Source organism: Theropithecus gelada, chromosome 1, assembly GCF_003255815.1.
Source record: "Theropithecus gelada isolate Dixy chromosome 1, Tgel_1.0, whole genome shotgun sequence".
Classification (NCBI taxonomy): Eukaryota; Metazoa; Chordata; class Mammalia; order Primates; family Cercopithecidae; genus Theropithecus; species Theropithecus gelada.
Genome location: NC_037668.1, coordinates 35,331,960 through 35,351,136, shown reverse-complemented (window position 1 = coordinate 35,351,136; position 19,177 = coordinate 35,331,960). Strand labels below are relative to the sequence as shown.

At 53.5% G+C, this 19,177-nt stretch overlaps 3 protein-coding genes across 9 annotated transcripts in view; 1 reads left to right on the top strand and 2 right to left on the bottom strand.

Annotated features, from left to right (window-relative positions):
* DNAJC11 (DnaJ heat shock protein family (Hsp40) member C11) overlaps positions 1-1,784 on the top strand; it is a 73,014-nt gene extending 71,230 nt beyond the window's left edge. For all 4 annotated transcript variants that reach the window (XM_025377021.1, XM_025377005.1, XM_025377028.1 and 1 more), the window contains one exon: positions 256-1,784. In XM_025377021.1, coding sequence (XP_025232806.1) covers positions 256-281 — 26 coding nt within the window. In that variant the 3' untranslated portion in view covers positions 282-1,784. The remainder of the gene's footprint in view (positions 1-255) is intronic.
* Positions 373-10,062, bottom strand: THAP3 (THAP domain containing 3). Of its 4 annotated transcripts, XM_025377049.1 has the most exons (6): positions 9,979-10,062; positions 9,631-9,770; positions 6,241-6,433; positions 4,610-4,675; positions 3,458-3,562; positions 2,399-3,164 (listed from the first exon to the last, which is right to left on the bottom strand). In XM_025377049.1, the coding sequence occupies exons 2-6, from the start codon at positions 9,702-9,704 to the stop codon at positions 2,883-2,885; spliced, it is 720 nt and encodes a 239-aa protein (XP_025232834.1). In that variant the 5' UTR covers positions 9,705-9,770; positions 9,979-10,062; the 3' UTR covers positions 2,399-2,882. The 4 variants fall into 4 exon arrangements, with proteins under 4 accessions (XP_025232849.1, XP_025232843.1, XP_025232834.1 ...); XM_025377064.1 differs by lacking the exons at positions 2,399-3,164; positions 9,979-10,062 and adding an exon at positions 373-1,927 and having other exon boundaries at positions 3,458-3,589; positions 9,631-9,735; XM_025377058.1 differs by lacking the exon at positions 9,979-10,062 and having other exon boundaries at positions 2,380-3,164; positions 4,610-4,672; positions 9,631-9,764.
* Positions 10,063-10,937: 875 nt separating this feature from the next.
* Positions 10,938-19,177, bottom strand: part of PHF13 (PHD finger protein 13) — a 10,792-nt gene continuing 2,552 nt past the window's right edge. The window contains exons 2-4 of the mRNA XM_025384531.1: positions 18,384-18,485; positions 14,909-15,443; positions 10,938-13,555 (exon numbers count right to left, since the gene is read on the bottom strand). Coding sequence (XP_025240316.1) covers positions 13,329-13,555; positions 14,909-15,443; positions 18,384-18,485 — 864 coding nt within the window. The 3' untranslated portion in view covers positions 10,938-13,328. The remainder of the gene's footprint in view (positions 13,556-14,908; positions 15,444-18,383; positions 18,486-19,177) is intronic.

The window sequence follows — 19,177 nt, the reverse complement described above, 5'->3', positions numbered from 1 at the left end:
CTGTGATTTGTGCCTTAAAAAGGGGGCTGGGGCCCTTTCACAGGTGGAATTAGTGAGCTCGTTGGAAACTGGCTTGAGTGAGGGGGGATGAAAGCAGGCCTCCACGTTCCAGAAGCAGTGGATTTTTGGCAGCGGGTGCTCTGCCTCACCTGGGCCCAGCCAGCTGCTGGTCCGGGTGACTGCTGGCCCCATCAGGAGAAAGGAGCATGGGAACAGCCACCTTCTGATCACCTGTGTCTGTCTTTTCCTTTACAGCCCACAGGATCGATACAGATGGATAAACTGCCAAGAACCAGATTTTTAAAAGGCTGCAAAAAATATTTTCCTGGGAGTCTACAAATTTGGAAACAGGGAAAAAACCCAGACATCAGATGTTTTTATTTTATATTATTATTACAGGAGGTGGTACCATATCAATTATGTGAAGGGACATGCAGACACCCCAGCTTTTGAGGGTGCTGGGGGTAGGACTGAGGCAGCCCCACTGGGAACCAGACTGCAGCGTGGCCCGTGGCTGTTTTACCAAGGACCGGTTCCTGGAGGGAAGGGCCCTGGCCCTGACTCTGCCGGGTCCCCTGAGTATGCGTGTGGCCCGCAGCGCGCCGCCCCATAGTTCTTGGTTGGGTCTGGAGGTGTTTGTGGAACACCCTGCCCTCCACCACAGGAGCGTGAGCTGCTTCTCCTGAAATCCTGAACATGGGAAACAACGTGGAAAGCAGGCAGGCCTCCAGGTCAGGGAGCGTCTGCTGCGCTGACTTCCCATGACCACCTCCTCCTGCTGAAATATTACTGCTTGAATCTGGAGCAGATTGCGGGTTTATAAAACTGCTTTTTATCTGAGAACAAACGGGTTTGGAAATTAGTCTTTTTTCCCCACTCCCAGAGCTGCTCAAATCATTCCACCAGCCCCCTTGGCTTGGGACAGGGTAGTGTAACTCCCGATCCCAGGGCCTGGCCCTGACACAGGTGGCTTCCCGTATCCCTGTGGGAAAACGCCCTGCCACCAGCAGGCTTGAGCTGGCCTGTGTCCCTCCACCGCCTGCACCACCCACCTCCAGAGTGCAGTGCTGGGCAAGGGCAGTCCAAGAGGACGGACCAGGCGCTCGGCAAGACATCAGACGCACCCAACTCGGCGGTGTGGACCCCAGGCCTGGCCTGGGGCACCCAGCAGGTGGCACTGCAGCTCCCCGCTCCTGCAGGTCCAGCGTCCTCACAGGGACACCAGGGCCTGTGCTCCGGAGCCTTCCTTCAGACCCTTCCTCCACGTGCCCACTTGGGATGCAGAATGCGGCAGAGTCGGAACCCCTTCCAGCCTGGGCTTTGGCTGCAGTAAAGTTACCTGAGGCCTGTCTCGTGGGTCCTGGAAGTGGCAGCCATCAGTCGCTTTTGCTGACCCCTTGGAGCAAGCGCTGCACAGGCAGTGGCCGAGACAGCTGGCGCTGGGGGCCCCAAGCTGCGCCGGCCTCCAGCCCACCCACAGCTGTTGCTAAAGTCAGGCCTCCCTCCCCAGCACTGGTATCTGAGTAGCGGCTAAGAACCTCCTTCTTCTGGTTTTGAAAAGCAGTTCAGGTTGTCCAATTCTGTAATATTCATCTCCATTTTTTTAAAAAGGTTTCTCTGACGGCCCCACGGCCCGAGCCGCGGTGAGCATCATGTTGCATGAGCCTGGGCCCCGGGCTTCCCATGCGCCTCTGCCACAGGCGCTCTGGGCACCTTCCTCTGCGTTTCATTTGCAGTCGACTGTACAGAAGGCACTCACCACAATAAACCTTCCTGAAAGCAGAGGCTGGCGCTCTTCTGTTTGTCGTGTTCATTTTCAGGAGGGACGGAACCCCTTCCCCAGAGGTCTCCTCCCCATCCTTCACTCCTCACTCAACCACAGGGCTTCACGTGAAGCTGGGGTTCCATTTTCCACATCAAACATTGCCTGAGAAATAGACCCCGAGTTAGGAAATCAGGCCAGAACTTGTGTTTTCTTTAATTCACTAAAGCTGTAAATTAGACGAAATAGACAAGTCTTTTTTTTTTTTTTTTTTTAATCAGACGGTGTCTCGCTCTGTCACCCAGTGACAGTACTGGATGGAGTGCAGTGGAGCGATCTCAGCTTCCTGCAAACCCTGCCTTCCAGGTTCAACTGATCTTCCTGCCTCAGCCTCCCAAGTAGCTGGGACTACAGGTGTGTGCCACCATGCCTGGCTAATTTTTGTCTTTTTAGTAGACATGGGGTTTCACCATGTTGGCCAGGCTGGTCTCAAACTCCTGACCTCAAGTGATCTCCCCGCCTCGGCCTCTCAAAGTGCTGGGATTACAGGCGTGAGCCACCACACCCAGCCATGGAAGTCAGTCTTCCTAGCAAAAGGAATCACGGCACTAAAGAAAATGACGGGAGTGACACCAGATAGAAAGACACTTTATTACACTGCCCGCACACCAGGCTGGGACAGGAGTCACGCCTTAGAACCCTGAGCTGCTGTCCAGGCTGATGGAGGAGGGGACCACACATCGGCCACAGAGCCGGGCCCGTCACATGGCTTCCTCCCTGAGGAACATCTCCCACACTGGAGCTTCCAACAACCCTCGCTCTGCATGTGCTGAAAGGACAGCGTCCAGAATCAGCCTCAGCCTGGACTTCCGTGAAACCGTGGGAGGATAAGCTCATCATGCTCACAGACGTGCACTCCTAGTGCCATGCCTCTAAACGTCCCCCAGACGGCGTCGGGGCTCTCGCCGGGGAGCTTGGCTACTGTCTCAATCCCCCGCCTGGCAGGCCTCACGGCCAACTTTCTCAGTGTCTACAGCAGACAAAGATGTCCACAGCCAGAGCTCCAAAGCCCTGCCGGCCCTGGTGCCACTGCTGCCTCTGCGTCTGGAGCCTGTGGGGCTCAGCTCTGCTGCTCCGGCCCAAGTCTGGCCTGGAGTCCCCTGTGCCCTTTGCAGGCACGGAGGCGGCTGGACATCCTTTGCATCACCAGCCTCTGGGCCTGCAAGCGCTTCCGGAGCTTTTCATTTTCCTTCAGAGTGAGGAAGAGTTTTTTCTTCAGGGAATCTAAGTCCAAAAGGGCATAGCTGTGATCAGATGGCTGCTTGGACGGAGGCCTTCTCAGGCCCGCAGGGCCGGCCGGCCGGCCAACAACCTCTGTTGCTTGCGGCCTCCATGGCAAGACCTGAGGACGGGAGTGAGAGCTGAGAGCTGCATCACCAGCAGGAAGGTGGGCCAGGGTGAGCAGGCCACCAGACACGCACCCAGCACAACCCCCGGGCAGCCGGACGCTCCTGGCTGGTCTCCCAAAATCCAGATGTGCCCATACCATGGTGGAGGATCTGGGGAGCTCTGAAACGCAGGCTGCACCCCCTGCCCCGCCACACGGGTCTCATGGCGGGTGTTCACTGGTTTCCATTTTGTTTGCAGCAAGTCATCCTGGGTCCAAGCACAGGCCACTTTTGCACTCAGTCTTACCTGTTTTACGGGGCCTTCGGCATTTGGGGGCAACTGAAGCTCTTCAAGCGCAGTGTCCATCTTTCTCCCAGGGCTGTCCTCTCCGGCCCCCGCCTCAGGGAGGACCTGGGAACGGCAGCGTGGAGTCAGGCACTATAGCCCTATAGATGCAGGGCCCTCCCGCAGCTACTACCTGTCCCTCTGGGGGAGTGGCAACAGCCAGGGACCGGCTCCAGGGTCTGTGCCCCTCGACAATCTGCCAGCTTCCTCCTAGCACACACCCTGGAACTGAACTTTTTTTTTTTTTTTTTTTGAGACAGTCTCGCTCTGTGACCCAGGCTGGAGTGCAGTGGTGCGATCTCAGTTCACTGCAACCTCTGCCCCCAGGGTTCACGCGATTCTCATGCCTCAGCCTTCTGAGTAGCTGGAATTAAACAGGCACCCACTACCATGACTGGCTAAATTTTTTTTTTTTGAAACGGAATCTAGCTGTCACCCAGGCTGGAGTGCAGTGGCATGATCCTGGCTCACTGCAACCTCCACCTCCTGGGTTCAACCAATTCTGCCTCAGCCTCCTGAGTAGCTGGGACTACAGGCACATGCTACCACACCCAGCCAACTTATTTTTTTTTTCCCTTGAAACGGAGTTCCACGCTTTCGCCCAGGCTGGAGTGAAGTGATGCGATCTCAGCTCACCGCAACCTCCACCCTCTGGGTTCAAGTGATTTTTCTCCAGAGTAGCTGAGATTATAGGCGTCCACCACCATGTCCAGCTAAATTTTTGTATTTATTTGGCGTGGTAGCAGGCATCTGTAATCCCAGCTACTCAGGAGGCTGAGGCAGGAGAATCACTTGAACCTGGGAGGTTGCAGTGTGCTGAGATCACGCCACTGCACTCCAGACTGGGTGACACAGCGAGACTCTGTCACAAAAAAAAGAAAAGAAAAGAAAAAGGGAATCAGGCACCATCCTTACTAGCAACTGAGATTCTTTTATATTGAAAAGAAGGAAGCTGAGAGGCTTGGGCCTTCCCTCCAGAAAAACATGGAATCCAAACTGGCATATGAGGAAAGGCCACAGCCCTGCAGGCCAGCTGTGCTGGGAAAATCCCGCCTCCCTGTCTCAACCCACAGCATAATTTAAACGTTCAAGTACCTGGTCCGGTGCACTCACCTTTTCTTTCTGAGAAGAGCTGGCATTTCCTCTCTCACTGGCAGGGTCTGTGTTCTCCCTCACCTGCTGCAAGAGACACACAGAGTGGATGCAGACCCCAAGAACCCTCAGAGCTCGGGGCAGGCCTCGGGCATCATGGTTGTCCCTGCTGCTTGGCCCACCGCGTGCCACAATCAACGAACGGTGGCTAAATGAAACTGACCTGAAGCTCAACCCAATTCATACTGCTCACTTGGTGTGCTTCTCTTTCTCCAAAGATGTCCCTAAATCATGGTCAGAGTGCCCTGAATAGGTCCCTGTAGACCTACTTCCTATGTGTCACCCCAGGGCCTGGCACCCGGCCCCACGACCGCCAGCACGCGGCAGAAGCCCAGCTCACCACTCAAGGCGCCACTGATGCAGAACCTGCAGCCCCTAGGCCAGCCCGGTGCAGGGCCCACAAGGCAGAGCTGGCAGGGGCCGTACCCAGCTTCTCCCCACCAACCTGGCACTGGAAGCACTGAGGGCTACAATGACAAACGTCCCCCACTTCCAGTGGCTCAAGTATCATCTTTCCAGGACAGATGTTACCACAAATACATGAAAGTAATTAGATGCTCATCTATGGACACACACCCCAAGCACCTGTGCTGTGCCAGGCAGCGTCCTGGGTTTGGGGCCTGAAGCAGGGAAAGCAGCCCCTGCTCTCATGGAGATTCTGTTCCGGAGAGAAGACAAAAGCCAATGAGGGAAATAGGAAGGACAGCAGGGGCCACAGGGGACAGGAAGACCGAGGGGCAGGAAGGGGTTGGAGGCCAGCTGGGGTTTGAGGGTCCAGGAGGGCTTCCTGAAGGAAGGGACGGCCGACCTGAAGAGGTTGAGGCAGAGTGCATGAGGCCATCTGGGAAGGGTGCTGGGGAGGACAGATGGGGCAGGGCTCCCAGACAGCCGCTCTGGGTGTGTTTGCTACGTGGCCACCTTGCTCTTCCCATCGGCTCCACTCTTCACTCACAGATCCCTTTCCTCTCCCGATAAATCCACCAGCACAGGGAGCTGCTGGCCTGTGGCCTGTCCCACCACTGCTCTGCCTGCCCACTCCAGGTGGGTGCTCCTGTGGCCCAGAATCCAATCTCAAGGCTTCAGCATCCAACTCTTTGTGAGCCCTCTCCTTGGCCAGGCCCACACATCCCACCTCCACCAAGGCAACCTCTGCCTCCCGATTTAAGCGATTCTCCTGCCTCAGCCTCCCGAGTAACTGGGATTACAGGCGCCTGCCACCACACCCAGCTAATTTTTGTATTTTCAGTAGAAACGGGATTTCAACATGTTGGCCGGGCTGGTCTCGAATTCCTGACCTCAGGTGATCCACCCACCTCTGCCTCCCAAAGTGCTGGGATTACAGGCATGAGCCACCACATCCAGCCATAGAATGATTCATTTTTAAAGTGGCTTTAATTTATGACTTTCCTTAAAGCCGAGGTCATGGCCAGCAGGGCCACAGGGCTGTGGACCCCGGAGGCGCAACAGTGCTGTTGTCACCGTAGTTCTTGGCCTTGGCTTTTCCCGCACATGCCGCCACCCCCACTGCCCCCAGCTGCTGGTAAACAGTGCAGGCTGGATGTGACCAGACAGAAGGCACAGAGCCCTCCTACCTGTGTGGGGTCCTGAAAGGCAAACACCGTGGGCACGGCATTGTGCTTCAGGTTCTTGCGGTTTCCAAAGGCGCTGAAGCACTCTGGCCGGAAGTGCTCGGAGCAGATGACTGTGTGCTGCTTGGGCTGGAAGTTGCCCCGGCCAATGTTCAGCACCCACTCCTTCAGCAGCTCCGGGCGGCTGAACGGAAACCTAAGGGCAGAGGCAGGGGATGTGAGGCCCAGCAAAGCTGGACTCGGCGCCTCATTCAGAATTTTCACATCACCACAGAGTATTTCCCTGGACAGCTGCAGACATTCAGTCCTCTCGCTTTGTTAAATCACATCTAATTTCTGGAAGCTTCTGTCACAGCTGTTAAAGCATTCTTAACAGGAAACCCGAGACCACGAGCATGGCCAGAGAGCCCAAGTGAGCTGTTTCCAATGCTACGTTTGCCAGGAGCCTGCCATGAGCCAGGCCCTGTTCTTCGTGCTGGAGAACGGGGGTAATGAGACAGTCCTCGCCCCCAAGGAGCTGATACTCTGGAGCAGGGGCACAGCCGACGAGCCACACACATGTGGACGGTGTCTTCCAGGGATGACAGTTGCTCCAGAGAACGGACAGAGGGAAGCCCTGGGGTGGTCAGGAAAGGCAGCTGAAGGGGTGATGTTTGAGCACAGACCGCAGGAAGTGGGAGCGCGAGCGATGCGGGCTTCAGAACGGGCAGCAGGAGTGGCCACTGACACAGGTCCGGCTAAGACAGCAAGAGGGAGTGGGGACTGCATGACGCAGAGCCCTGAGCAGTTGGGGAGTCCCTGGAGGCTCTAGGCAAAGGTGAGATGGAACCTGAGTCCACCCTGGTTGCTGTGGGACCAGGTGTTGGCAGGAAGTGGTACTGAGAGGGCAGATTTGGATGTATTTTGAAAGTCATGCAGTAAGGTTTGCCTGTAGATGGTAACATTGAGAAGGAAGGAGTTTCATGTTTGAGATAAAAGAAGTTACAGGAGGGCAGGTTAAGGGGATCAGAAGTTTGTTTTGTAGTGGATGAGCATGGTGGCTCATGCCTGTAATCCCAGCACTTTGGGAGGCCAAGGCAGGCCGACTGCCTCAACTCAGGAGTTCGAGACCAGCCTGGCCAACATGGTGAAACCCCATCTCTATTAAAGATGCAAAAATTAGCCCAGCATGGTGGCACACTCCTGTTATCCCAGCTACTTGGGAGGCTGAGGCACAAGAATCACCTGAACCAGGGAGGCAGAGGCTGCAGTGAGCCGAGACTGCACCACTGCACTCCACCTGGGCAACAAATTGAGAGTCTGGCTCCAAAAAAAGAAGTTTGTTTTGTATCGTAGGAGTTAAATTTGAGGTGCTTTTTAGGCTTTCCATGTGCTGGGGTGACAGACAGCCACACGCATCTGGAGACGTCAGTGTGGAGGCCAACCCTGTGGAACCAATAAGCCTGGGTGAGATGGGCCCCAGGGGAGCAAGTACAGCTAGAAGCCACCCCTGGGCCATGGCCCACACCCCAGGGCTCCAACACTGAATGCTGGAAATAAGGAGGATCCAGCAAAGGAGACTGAGAAGAGATACCTGCGGCCAAGAAGTGTACCAGACGCCATGCGAGAAAAGTGGCCCAGGCTCAGGGGTCAGTTGTGTGAAATGCCACAAAGTCAATTAACATCACAAGGCTCACTAGTGACGTGACAGAGCTCTCATGGGAATGGAAGGAACGGCTTCAAGAGAGAAGGTGCGGCAACTCCATCCCCAGGTACATACCCGACAGAGGCAAAACAGATAGATGCACCGCAACAAGTCCCACCAAAACTGGCCAAAACAATGTTTTTTTGTTTTGTTTTTTGAGACAGAGTCTCACTCTGTCGCCCAGGCTGGAGCGCAGTGGCACGATCTCGGCTCACTGCAACCTAACACCTCCCAGGGTCAAGCGATTCTCCTGCCTCAGCCTCCTGAGTAGCTGGGATTTCAGGTGCGCACTACCACACTCGGGTAATTTTTGTATTTTTAGTAGAGACGGGGTTTCACCATGTTGGTCAGGCTGGTCTCGAACTCCTGACCTCAGGTGATCCACCCATCTCGGCCTCCCAAAGTGGTGGGATTACAGGCATGAGCCACCACGCCCGGCCTCCAGAACAATGTATTTGTCATCCAAAAAATGAGGCCACCCAAATGCCCTTCCATTGTAGAACAAATCGGTAAATTCTGGTACTTGCATTCAATGTGGCAATGAAAGCAAATGAAGTGCAATCCACTCTGACAGATGGCAGGATAGGGTTCTCCTTGGGCAGGAGAGAGGCGGGGGGCCTGGGAGGGGGTTCAGGTGGGGGGTCTTCTCGGGGGTAGTGATGTTTTATTTCTTATTTTGAGATGAGGTATCGCTCTGTCACCCAGGCTGGAGTGCAGTGGCAAGATTATAGCTCACTGCAGCCTCAAACCTGGGTGCAAGCAATCCTCCTACTTCACCCTCCCAAGCAGCTGGGACTCCAGGGGCACGCCACCTTGCCTGGCTAATTTGTAAAAAGTATTTGTAGAGACAGGGTCTCATTCTGTTGCCCAGGCTGATCTCGAACTCCCAGGCTCAAGCGATCCTCCCGCCTCGGCCTCCCAAAGTGCTAGGATGACAGGCTTGAGCCACCGCGCCCAGCCGGTAACTTTACGTTTCAGTTCAGTGGTATTCAGCCGGGGGAAACTCGCCGGGCTGTGTACTTATGATTCGTACATTTTTCTGCATGTACGTTATGTATACTTCAAGCAAAGCATTTATCACAAAACAGTGCAATGGGAGCAGAGGGAATGCGAGTGATGAGCACAAGCCGCCCTTCGGAGATGTGCTCAAAGTGGGTAGAGAAATGGTGCCGTGGCTGGACCCTGGAGAAAGCGCAACTTTGACCAAGGGCGACTGCTCCCAGGCCGGGCCAGGGGAGTGCAGCAGCAGACTCCAAAGCCTCCAGCATCCTCCCGCGACCCTGCAAAGTCCCTTCCCACTGCCCGGACGCCCCTTGGGGGGTCCACTCCTCCACTGTACCGCCCAGGTGCCGCATCTCCCTTCAGGGCGGCGCGCAGCGGGGGCTGTAGGGGCCAGGGCACAACAAACCCCGGCCGCGGCCCGCTCGTCCGCTCGTCCGCTCAGCAGACACCTGCTCTGCTCCGGGCGTGTCCCGGCCCCAGCTCCGCCAGGTGCGCCGCTGACCCTCCGTCCGCCCCTGTCCGCCCCTCGCCGCATCACCACGGCGGGCGAGGCGGCGCCAGCCCCTCTGGGCCCAGGAGCTTGGCCTGTCCCCGGGCCGCACGCCCTCAGGCCTCCTGGGTGCTCCCGCCCAGCGTGCCAAGGCCTCGAAGTCGCTTCGCGGGCCCCGGGTCTGGGCCTCCCGCAACCCCGGGTCCCCGCCTCTTACCGGTGGAAGGTGAGCTGCTTCCTGCGGCTGCTGTAGCGGTTGCAGCACTGCCGGGCCGCGCACGACTTCGGCATCTCGAGCCAGGCCCGGCTGCCCCCAACAAAGATGGCGGCGGCGGGGCCTGCGGGGAGGGGAGGGACCTGCGGGGAGGGACCTGCGGGGAGGGGCGGGGCCGCCGGGAGGTGGTGACCGGCCTGGCACGGCTCCAGGGCGCGCTCATCCCGCCATCCCAGCCACCCGCGTCTCCCCAGGGTCGGACGGGACCCAGGGCGCCACGTCAAGGGGTGCTCCAGGCCGCAACTCAGGCCCGAAACCCCAACTCCTAGCCTTGGGCTGTGCAAGTCTTACCCCATTCGCCAATGCCCGTCGCCTTTCACCTCCTTGCTTTGAGCACCCAACCAGGACTCTTAACCACTCACAGCCTTGGACAACTGGAAACCAAAGGCCAACCCCTCAGTGTTTTTAGGGCTTCGAGGTGTGAATAGGTCTGGACTCCTCTGACGTCACTGGAGGTGGTACTAGTTGGCCACTGGTGGTGTCAGTTCAGAGGCCAGACAGCTCACTGCCTTAAGTTTGGTCACTGGGAACCCCCAAACGTGAAGAGGCAAAAAGGGCAACCAAGGGGGAGGGAGATTCCAGCTCCAGCCTTGCAGAAACTCCGAGGAGGCTGCAGCTTTCTCAAAGCAGGCTATAGGGAAGGCATCATCTTGTGAGAAGAAAAAAAGAAAATTGGTCAGGCGCAGTGACTCACGCCTGTAATCCCAGCACTTTGGGAGGCTGAGGCAGGCGATCACCTGAGATCAGGAGTTCAAGGCCAGGCTGGCCGACATGGTGAAACCCCATGTCTACTAAAAATACAAAAATTAGCCGGGCATGGTGGCACATGCCTGTAATTCCAGCTACTCAGAAGGCTGAGGCAGGAGAATCGCTTGAACCCGGGAGGTGGAAGTTGCAATGAGCCAAGATCGCATCACTGCACTTCACAGCCTGGGTGACAAGAGCAAAACTCTGTCTCAAAAAAAAAAATAAATCAATCAAAAGTAGGCTAACCACTCACTGGGGCTTGAGCTAATCCACAATCTGATGAAGAAACTGCAAAAACCATTCACATCTACTCATCCTGTGGTTTGTTTCTGAGGAATTCACCAGCAAGGTACATTAACTCCGTGGACATTTTCCATCCTGCTAAGTGCACACTGAGAGGTTGCCTTCCCAGAGACCTGATGTAATCATGGTTTGGGGAGGTAGTGAGTAGAGAAGTAACACAACTGTCCTTCAGCACACAACACGATTGCCTGAACCTTGAATCATGAACCTCAAAGTAGCAATATATTTATTTACAAAATATACAGTTTCACAGAAACAGCTTCGCTTTATACACATAAACTTTAAAATTACACAGAACCATGTAAACGATGTGAAGTGTCTGGCCTGGCCAAAACTGATGGGAGGGCCTACTTTTGGGGTGACATCCTTCCCTCCCCTCACTTCATTAGCCACCAACCAGGAGCCCCAGATGGGTCATGCCTAATTTGCATATAAAGAAGCTGATTGCAGCTGCCCAGCTCAATCTAACACAAAAACCAAGGTGTCCGACTTCTTAGACACCACCCACAGGGACAGATCTGCTAAAAGAACAAAAATGCAATCAAGGAAACAAAATGGAGATGAGTACCACATGCATTCCAGAGGCGTCGAACCTCCTAGCACACATGACAGTTGCCAGGGCTGGCAGTTCCACTCTAAAGTCACATGGATTCTTAAATGCACCTTTAAAAGCTTGTGGAATTTTTTTTAAAAAAAGAAGAAAACCACTTTGGAGCTTTGGTTATTCATGTGGTGAAGACACTGGACAGGCATTATCTCAGGGCAGATCTTTGGCAAACTCCTCTCCAATGCACCCTGGCTGTTTGCCCTGGTCAGAACCAGACAAGTGTCTGGAGAGAAGGTAGTTTCTAAACCAGCTTACTATTTTTCTCTATAGAACCTCCCCCCTTGGAGATCTTCACAATAAACTGGCTTCAGAAACTATTTCTCTCTAGTTTCATGTGAATACAAGCAACAGAACTTTAAAAAAATAAGACGGTTGGACAAGTGTGAAAGATACTAGGACAAAAAAAATGCCTCTGATTAGCCAAATTATGGTTCAAGCCCCTTGGTGCTTCAGTGGGGGAAGGTGGGAAGAGTCTGCCTGGTGGCCTGGCACAAAGGTGCCACATGAAGGGGAAGCCCCCAGCAGGGAGAACGCGGGCCCATCCCGCTGAAAACAAACATGACTCGCTTGAGTATTCTTCCCTTTCCATGCCTTAAAAGAAACAATGCTTATGAAAACCTACCAATCAATTAGAAAATGTTTTGAGAACAAGTACTTGAACTGCTGAAGAGCAGTATTCTTTTCAGAGAAAGCCGGAGCCCCTCTCCCTTCTAGCCCCAGAACCACCAGTGTTCCGGGGGTACCCTGCCCTCGAGCAGAGTTCTTTCACAGCCTCCGGCATCAACTCCCAGGTTTCTCCAGAGCTGGCCCTCACAGGGGCCTCCCGGGTCCAGGATCCCAGCTGAGATCTAAGGAACTCAGCACAGTTCCAAGGGGTCATCCTGAAGGCCCATGTTACCCTCTCACTCACTCACCAACTCCAAACAGAAAAAAAGGACTCAAGTCCTAACCTTGCCCCGTGGAACCGGCAGGCCAGCCTGTCTAAAGGGCACACAAGAATCACCCAGCGGAGAGGCCTCCCTCCCAACTCTCCTTTACCCTATTATTTAGAGGAACACCATGCGGGTCCCAGTGATTGCCTAACCTTTATGCTGCTACCAGAATGAGGTGAAAGGAAGAGAGAAAGACAGAACCTACGAGTTCCCACACTCGCAAACAGCTGGCCTGGGCCCCACCAAGACCTCACACACCAACTAAGAGGGCGCTCAGCAAGAAATCAGCCAATACTTTTGGCTGCATCGTGCAAAAAGACAGGGTTTTTACATCGTGCAACACAGGAAACTGAGTTATGAACACGGGCCACCTCAACCCCCCAACCAACTCCCTTTCCACAGAGAAGTGGCCACATTGTCCCTTTCAACAAACAGAAGGAAACCTAAGAACCACGAGCTGACCCGCCACCCCAACGCCCTTTGAGGGGAGCCCAAGGCCTCCCGCCAGTGCCTCCCCCAGGCTATCACGCAGCAGCTGAGGCAGGCAGAGGGCAAGCCACTAAGTAGGGGCAACTTGGATGGTTGCTGTACAGACACTTTTGGTAAAAGACTTAACACGCAAGAAAAAGCTTACACGTATGGCTGTTCATTAACAGGCCGGGGAAACCGAACACCTCTCCCCAACACAGTGGAAGCAGAGTAACAGCTGGCACTGAGCCCAATCAGCGGGAATCTCTTAGCGAAGATAGCAAAACGCACAGCTACCATGGACCCTCATTTTCAAACGAGCCAAACCCGCTGCACGTGGGTGTCCAGTCCACCTCCACTGCAGGAAACGCAGCTCTGGCAGCAACGCTGGCCGGCAAAGGTTGCATTCGGTCACCGGCTATGTACAGTTTCTACCTCGGACAGCCTGTCCTTTTGCTTAGGCACCTAAATGGCAGGGATCTGCCCGCACCAGAGCTGAGAGTTCTGTGCTCAACTAAGAGAAGGGCAAAAAAGCACACCGTCGCTTCCGATTCCACGCTCGCAGCCTCCTCGCCAGTCAGCAGTCAGTCCAGGAACAGCTTCCGGGAGCCCGTCCGCGAGCGGTTGGAACGGCGGATGTCAAACTTGGAGTCCCGGCACTTTTGGCAGACAAACACTTCCGGAACATTGGATTTCCGGATTTTCGCACAGGACAGGTGAATCCAGGTGTGGCACTCATTACACTCGATCATGGGGCGGCCGGCAAATGGCTTCATGCAGAAGCAGGTCACGAGGTCCCAGGAATCATCATCTGCAAGGAAAGATACTCTTAACGAGGGAAGACAAATTCCCGTCGTTCCTCGCCATCAGCTGGGTTTCTATGAAACCCACTACTCAACTGACGAGAACACTTCCAATTCCCACTCGAAGCTGACACTTCTCTCTGAAAAGGCTTTGGGAGGCCGAGACGGGCAGATCACGAGGTCTGGAGATCGAGACCATCCTGGCTAACACGGTGAAACCCCGTCTCTACTAAAAATACAAAAAACTAGCCGGGCGAGGTGGCGGCGCCTGTAGTCCCAGCTACTCAGAGGAGGCTGAGGCAGGAGAACAGTGTGAACCCGGAAGGCGGAGCTTGCAGTGAGCTGAGATCCGGCCACTGCACTCCAGACTGGGCGACAGAGGGAGATTCTGTCTCTCAAAAAAAAAAAAAAAAAAAAAAAAAAGGCACAAGGGGCTGCAAAATGTGTGGGAACCAGGTACTACCCAGGAGATGCTTTTTTTTTTTTTTTTTTTTCCTGAGACAGGGTCTCACTCTGTCACCCTGGCTGGAGTGCAGTGGTGCAATCACACCTCATTGCAGCCTCAAACTCCTGCACTCAAGCCATCCTCCCACCTCAGCCACCCAAGTAGCTGGGACTACAGGCACACACCACCACACTAGGCTAACTATTGTTTTTCTTTTTTTCTCTTGAGACGGGAGTTTTGCTGTTACCCAGACTGGAGTGCAATGGCGCGATCTTGGCTCACTGCAACCTCCACCTCCCGGGTTCAAGTGATTGTCCTGCCTCAACCTCCTGAGTAGCTGGGATTACAGGCATGCACCACCACAGCCAGCTAATTTTTTTAATTTTTTTTTTATTTTTAGTTGAGTCGGGGTTTCACCATGTTGGTCAGGCTGCTCTCGCACCCCTGACCTCGTGATCTGCCCGCCTCGGCCTCCCAAAGTGTTGGGATTACAGGCGTGAGCCACCGCGCCCAGCCTTTTTTTGTATTTTTGCAGTGACAGGGCTTTGCCATGCTGCCCAGGCTGGTCTCCAACTCCTGAGCTCAAGCAATCCACCCGCCTTGGCCTCCCAAAGTGCTGGCATTACTGGTGAAGCCACTGCGCCCAGCCTGGATGCTTATTTGGATGCTTACTTAGAACTATATCCTTTTTATGTTCTGAGGTCTTGGAATCTCAGCTGTCTCTAGCGGCAATCAACCCCTTCCTAAACATCTCGATATCCACATTCCTGCAGCTCTTCTCCTCCTTGGACACTAGGGCTGTCACACTCTACAGAAGGAACCAGACCCTCTGCCCCAGAGAGATGACCACTTAATAAAATAACCTCTCCTCTAACCACCAGCCAGCAAGAGTCATCATCCTTCAGAGACCACTCACCTGAGTCCACCATGATGTCCTCATCATTGCCAGTGCTGTCCTCGTCTCGGAACACCACCTGCTTTCCCTGCCGGACGATAGTCCGTTTGCCTTCAGTTTTTATTTCTTTGACCTGATCAGGTGACACAGTGGCACAAGATCCACTGGAGGGAGTATCGGAGTCCCAGCCCGAGCAGGGGTCGCTGGGAGCCTGGGGGATATCCTGCAAGGTGGGACTCGTAGGGGTCTCCACGTAGGGGTCAGTGGCTTCCAGCTTCAGCAAGCCACCCCTGTACCCCTCCTTCCCGGGCGCATCGCTGTCTCTGCGCTTCCTCTTCTTCTTCTTCTTCAGCTTGTCCGTTTTCTTTCTGTCCAGCAGGAAGTTACTGGGCTTGGCTCGCTGCAAGAGAGTGGGCTGCAGGTGGCTAAAGCAGTGGTCAGAGACTGGCAAGGGCACTGAGGACGCGATGTCTGAGAAACCCGCATCCCAGCCGTCGCTGTCAATGGTACCAGCAGTGCTGTTGGCAGGGCTGGGGCTGCTCCTTAAAGGGAGTTCCTAAAAAGATAAAGGTGGTGGATTCCAGTTACTGGTGACAAGATCCAGCCCAAACCAGAGCATCCCCAGCTACCCAGCCAGGTCAGACCTCCAGAGACATCCGCACAACTTTGTGCTTCTCTACCCATCAGCATCACACTTGAAGCAACAGTACCACGAGTTCTGGCCGGGCGCGGTGGCTCACACCTGTAATCCCAGCACTTTGGGAGGCCAAGGCAGGTGGATCACCTGAGACCAGGAGTCAAGACCAACCTGGCCAACATAGTGAAAGCCCATCTCTACTGAAAATACAAAAATTAGCTGGGTGTGGTGGTGAGCACCTGTAGTCCCAGCTATTTGGGAGGCTGAGGCAGGAGAATCACTTGAACCCGGGAGGCGAATGCTACAGTGAGCCAAGATTGTGCCACTGCACTCCAGCCTGGGTAATGGAGTGAGATTCCTTGTCAAAAAAAAACCCCCAAAAAGAAAAAAAACCACAGTGCCATGAGTTTAATATGATGCCACAAGGAGAGAAACTCCCTGCCGAACCCTCAGCCCCATCTTAGAGACAGAAAATTAATCAATGTGCAACAGGTGTCTGTGGGAAGGAGTGCTGTGGACACCCACTCCTATCTGCTCATCTTTCCCTGATTGTAAAACCTCTCCTTCCATTTGCCCTCCTAAGAGATATATTAAGTAAATTTAAATCAGTTTTGAGAATTTCCTGACACTCTTAAAAAACTAGACATTCCAAAATATTGCAAAATCCAAGTAGGTAATTACTGTCCCAAAGCAGTGAAGTAAACTCTGTGGTTCCTTCAGATCACAAGTATATCATCTGCAAACAGTGGCAACGTTCTCATTGTTAGAAAACAGGCATTAGGCTGGGTGTGGTGGCCCACGCCTGTAATCCCAGCACTTTGGGAGGCTGAGGCGGGTGGATCACCTGAGATCAGGAGTTCGAGACCAGCCTGGCCAACATGGTGAAACCCCCTCTCTACTAAAAATACAATAAAAATTAGCTAGGCATGATGGCGGGCGCCTATAATCCCACCTACTTGGGAGGCTGAGGCAGGGAGAATTGCTTGAACCCAGGAAGCAGAGGTTGCAGTGAGCTGAGACCGCACCACTGCACGCCAGCCTGAGCCACAGAGCAAGACTCCGTCTCAAAAAAAAAGAAAAAAAGAAAGTAGGCATTAGCCACCTATGTTGGCAGTTTACCTGCTAGAAATGTACTGAATGCAGCTGGGCACAGTGGCTCGTGCCTGTAAACCCAACACTCTGGGAGGCCAAGGCAGGAGTATCACTACCTCGCGTCCAGCCTCGGCAACACGGTGAGACCTTGTCTCTACAAAAAAAATAAAATTATGGCCAAACACGGTGGCTCACGCCTGTAATCCCAGCACTTTGGGAAGCCAAGGCAGGTGGGTCACTTGAGGCCAGGAGTTTGAGACCAACCTGGTCAACATGGCGAAACCCTGTATCTACTAAAAATACAAAAATTAGGTGGGCGTGGTAGTAGGCCTGTAGTCCCAGCTACTTGGAAGGCTGAGGTGGGAGGATCACTTCAGTGCAGCAGAAAGAGGTTGCAGTGGGCCAAGATCATGCCACCGCACTCGAGCCTGGGCAACAGAGCAAGACCTGTCTCAAAAAAAAAAAAAAAAAAAAAAGCTAGATTATTCAATTTTGAGCTTAATAACAGAATATGAAAGAGGCCTGAAGTTTGAGCACCACAGCAGCTCTCCTCCAGTCCTGCCCTCTTCTCAGCAAGCAAAAAAAAAAAACCTCCTTCATCTACATCAAGTTGTAGCCGTGAGTTCCTGAACACAATAATGCGCATTTCGGGCAGCCAGGGAGCTGAGAGAGAGACAGCACGTGCACCGAGTCCAGCCATCTGGTTGAACCCCAAGCTCCACCACTAATTAGTAGGTGACCTAAGGCAAAGTTTTCCCTCTCTTATGCCTCACCTTCCTCATCTTACAAACTGGAGATAAAAAAAATAGCACCTACCTCATAGCATTACAAAGGCCAAGAATAGTGTCCAGCCATGGTCAACAGTCAATAACTACAGACCCTTATTAAGAGCAAGCAGACGGCCAGGTGCAGTGGCTCACGCTTGTAATCCCAGCACTTTTGGGAGGCCGAGGCAGGCATCATGAGGTCAGGAGTTCGAGACCAGCCTGGACAACACAGTTAAACCCCGTCTCTAGTACAAATACAAAAACTAGTTGGGCATGATGGCGCACCCAGCTACTTGTGAGGCTGAGACAGGAGAATCGCTTGAACCCAGGAGGCGGAGGTTGCAGTGAGTCACAATTGCACCATGGCACTCCAGGCTGGGCGGCAGAGCTAGACTCCATTTCAAACAAACAAACAAAAAGAGCAAGCAGATATCACATACTTTATTTGTAAATAAACTTTCAAAGTTTACTAAACTGGCTGGGTGGTAGCTCATACCTGTAATCCCAGCACTCTGGGAGGCCGAGGCAGGCAGATCACCTGAGGTCAGGACTTCGAGACCAGTCTGGCCAACAAGGTGAAACCCTGTCTCTACTAAAATACAAAAAAGAATTAGCTGAGCGTGGTGGTGCACACCGGTCATCCCAGCTACTGAGAAGGCTGAGGCAGGAGAATCCCTTGAACCCGAGGGTGGAGTTTATGCCACTGCACTCCAGCCTGGGCGACAGAGTCAAGATTCCATTCCAAAAAAAAAAAAAAAGAAAGTTTACTAAACCATTTTCTAGACAAGCCTGCATTTTCTACCAGAGTTTTAGAACCATTTCCCTAGCTAATTCAAACTCTCAAGAAACAGATTTCTGCCAGACTAGTGATTGAGGCCACCACAAGCAGCCCCTTCCAAATCTACTGACCCACTGACCAGTCAGAAGCCCACAAGCTTGCGGCGGAGGCACTGGGGTTTGACTACCCATCCAGAAAGGTCTCAGAAACTCAGAAGATTACCTCCTTGGGATAAGGGATGTAGCCAGCATAGGCCAAGACAAAGGTGCAGAATTTGTTGAAGTCTTCCACAGTCCTGCGCCTCTTGCAACTGGGGGAGTATTCCTATTAAGGGGAGAGAAGAGGGAATGTGTTTGAAGGAGAAGCTACTAGGCAGAATCACAGAAACAAAAGTAAGCTGGAACTTTTGTAGTCAACCACTCAAAAAATACCGTTAGATTTAAATGGTCCACAAACAAGATAAGGTAAGTTCAGGTCAAGAAATAACACCATTTTCAGAAAGTAGAAAGAGGAGTATTAAAACTTTATGCCAAGAATGCGGGGAAATCAGCTGGGAGATAAAAATGTGTACAAAGGACTGTTTCTTAGAGCTCATGTGGCATTCTCTGACGTTATCTATTAGTCTCCACAGGTCTATCAGGAGAAGCTCTAATAACTACTTTTTTGCTACAGATTTTACATTCTGAGTATGAACTGCTGCAGCAGCTGTAACTGATGTTAGCGATTCAAAAATCAACCACTCGCCAGTTGCAGTGGCTCACGTTTGTAATCCCAGCACTTTGGGAGGCCGAGGCGCGCAGATCACGAGGTCAGGAGTTCGAAACCAGCATGGTGAAACCCCGTCTCTACCCAAAATACAAAAATTAGCCGGGCGTGGTGGCGTGAGCCTGTAGTCCCAGCTACTCAGGAGGCTGAGGCAGGAGAATCGCGTGAACCCGGAGGCGGAGGTTGCGGTGAGCCAAGATCACACCACTGCACTCCAGCCTGGGAGACAGAGCAAGATTCCGCCTCAAAAA

Excerpts from the sequence above, each read along its gene's own strand:
- THAP3 (XM_025377039.1), bottom strand. The coding sequence starts at position 9,704 with ATGCCGAAGTCGTGCGCGGCCCGGCAGTGCTGCAACCGCTACAGCAGC. Across the intron at positions 6,434-9,630 it reads AAGCAGCTCACCTTCCACCG|GTTTCCGTTCAGCCGCCCGG; the intron begins GTAAGAGGCGGG and ends CTCTGCCCTTAG. Across the intron at positions 3,563-4,609 it reads GCTCTTCTCAGAAAGAAAAG|GTCCTCCCTGAGGCGGGGGC; the intron begins GTGAGTGCACCG and ends TGCCGTTCCCAG.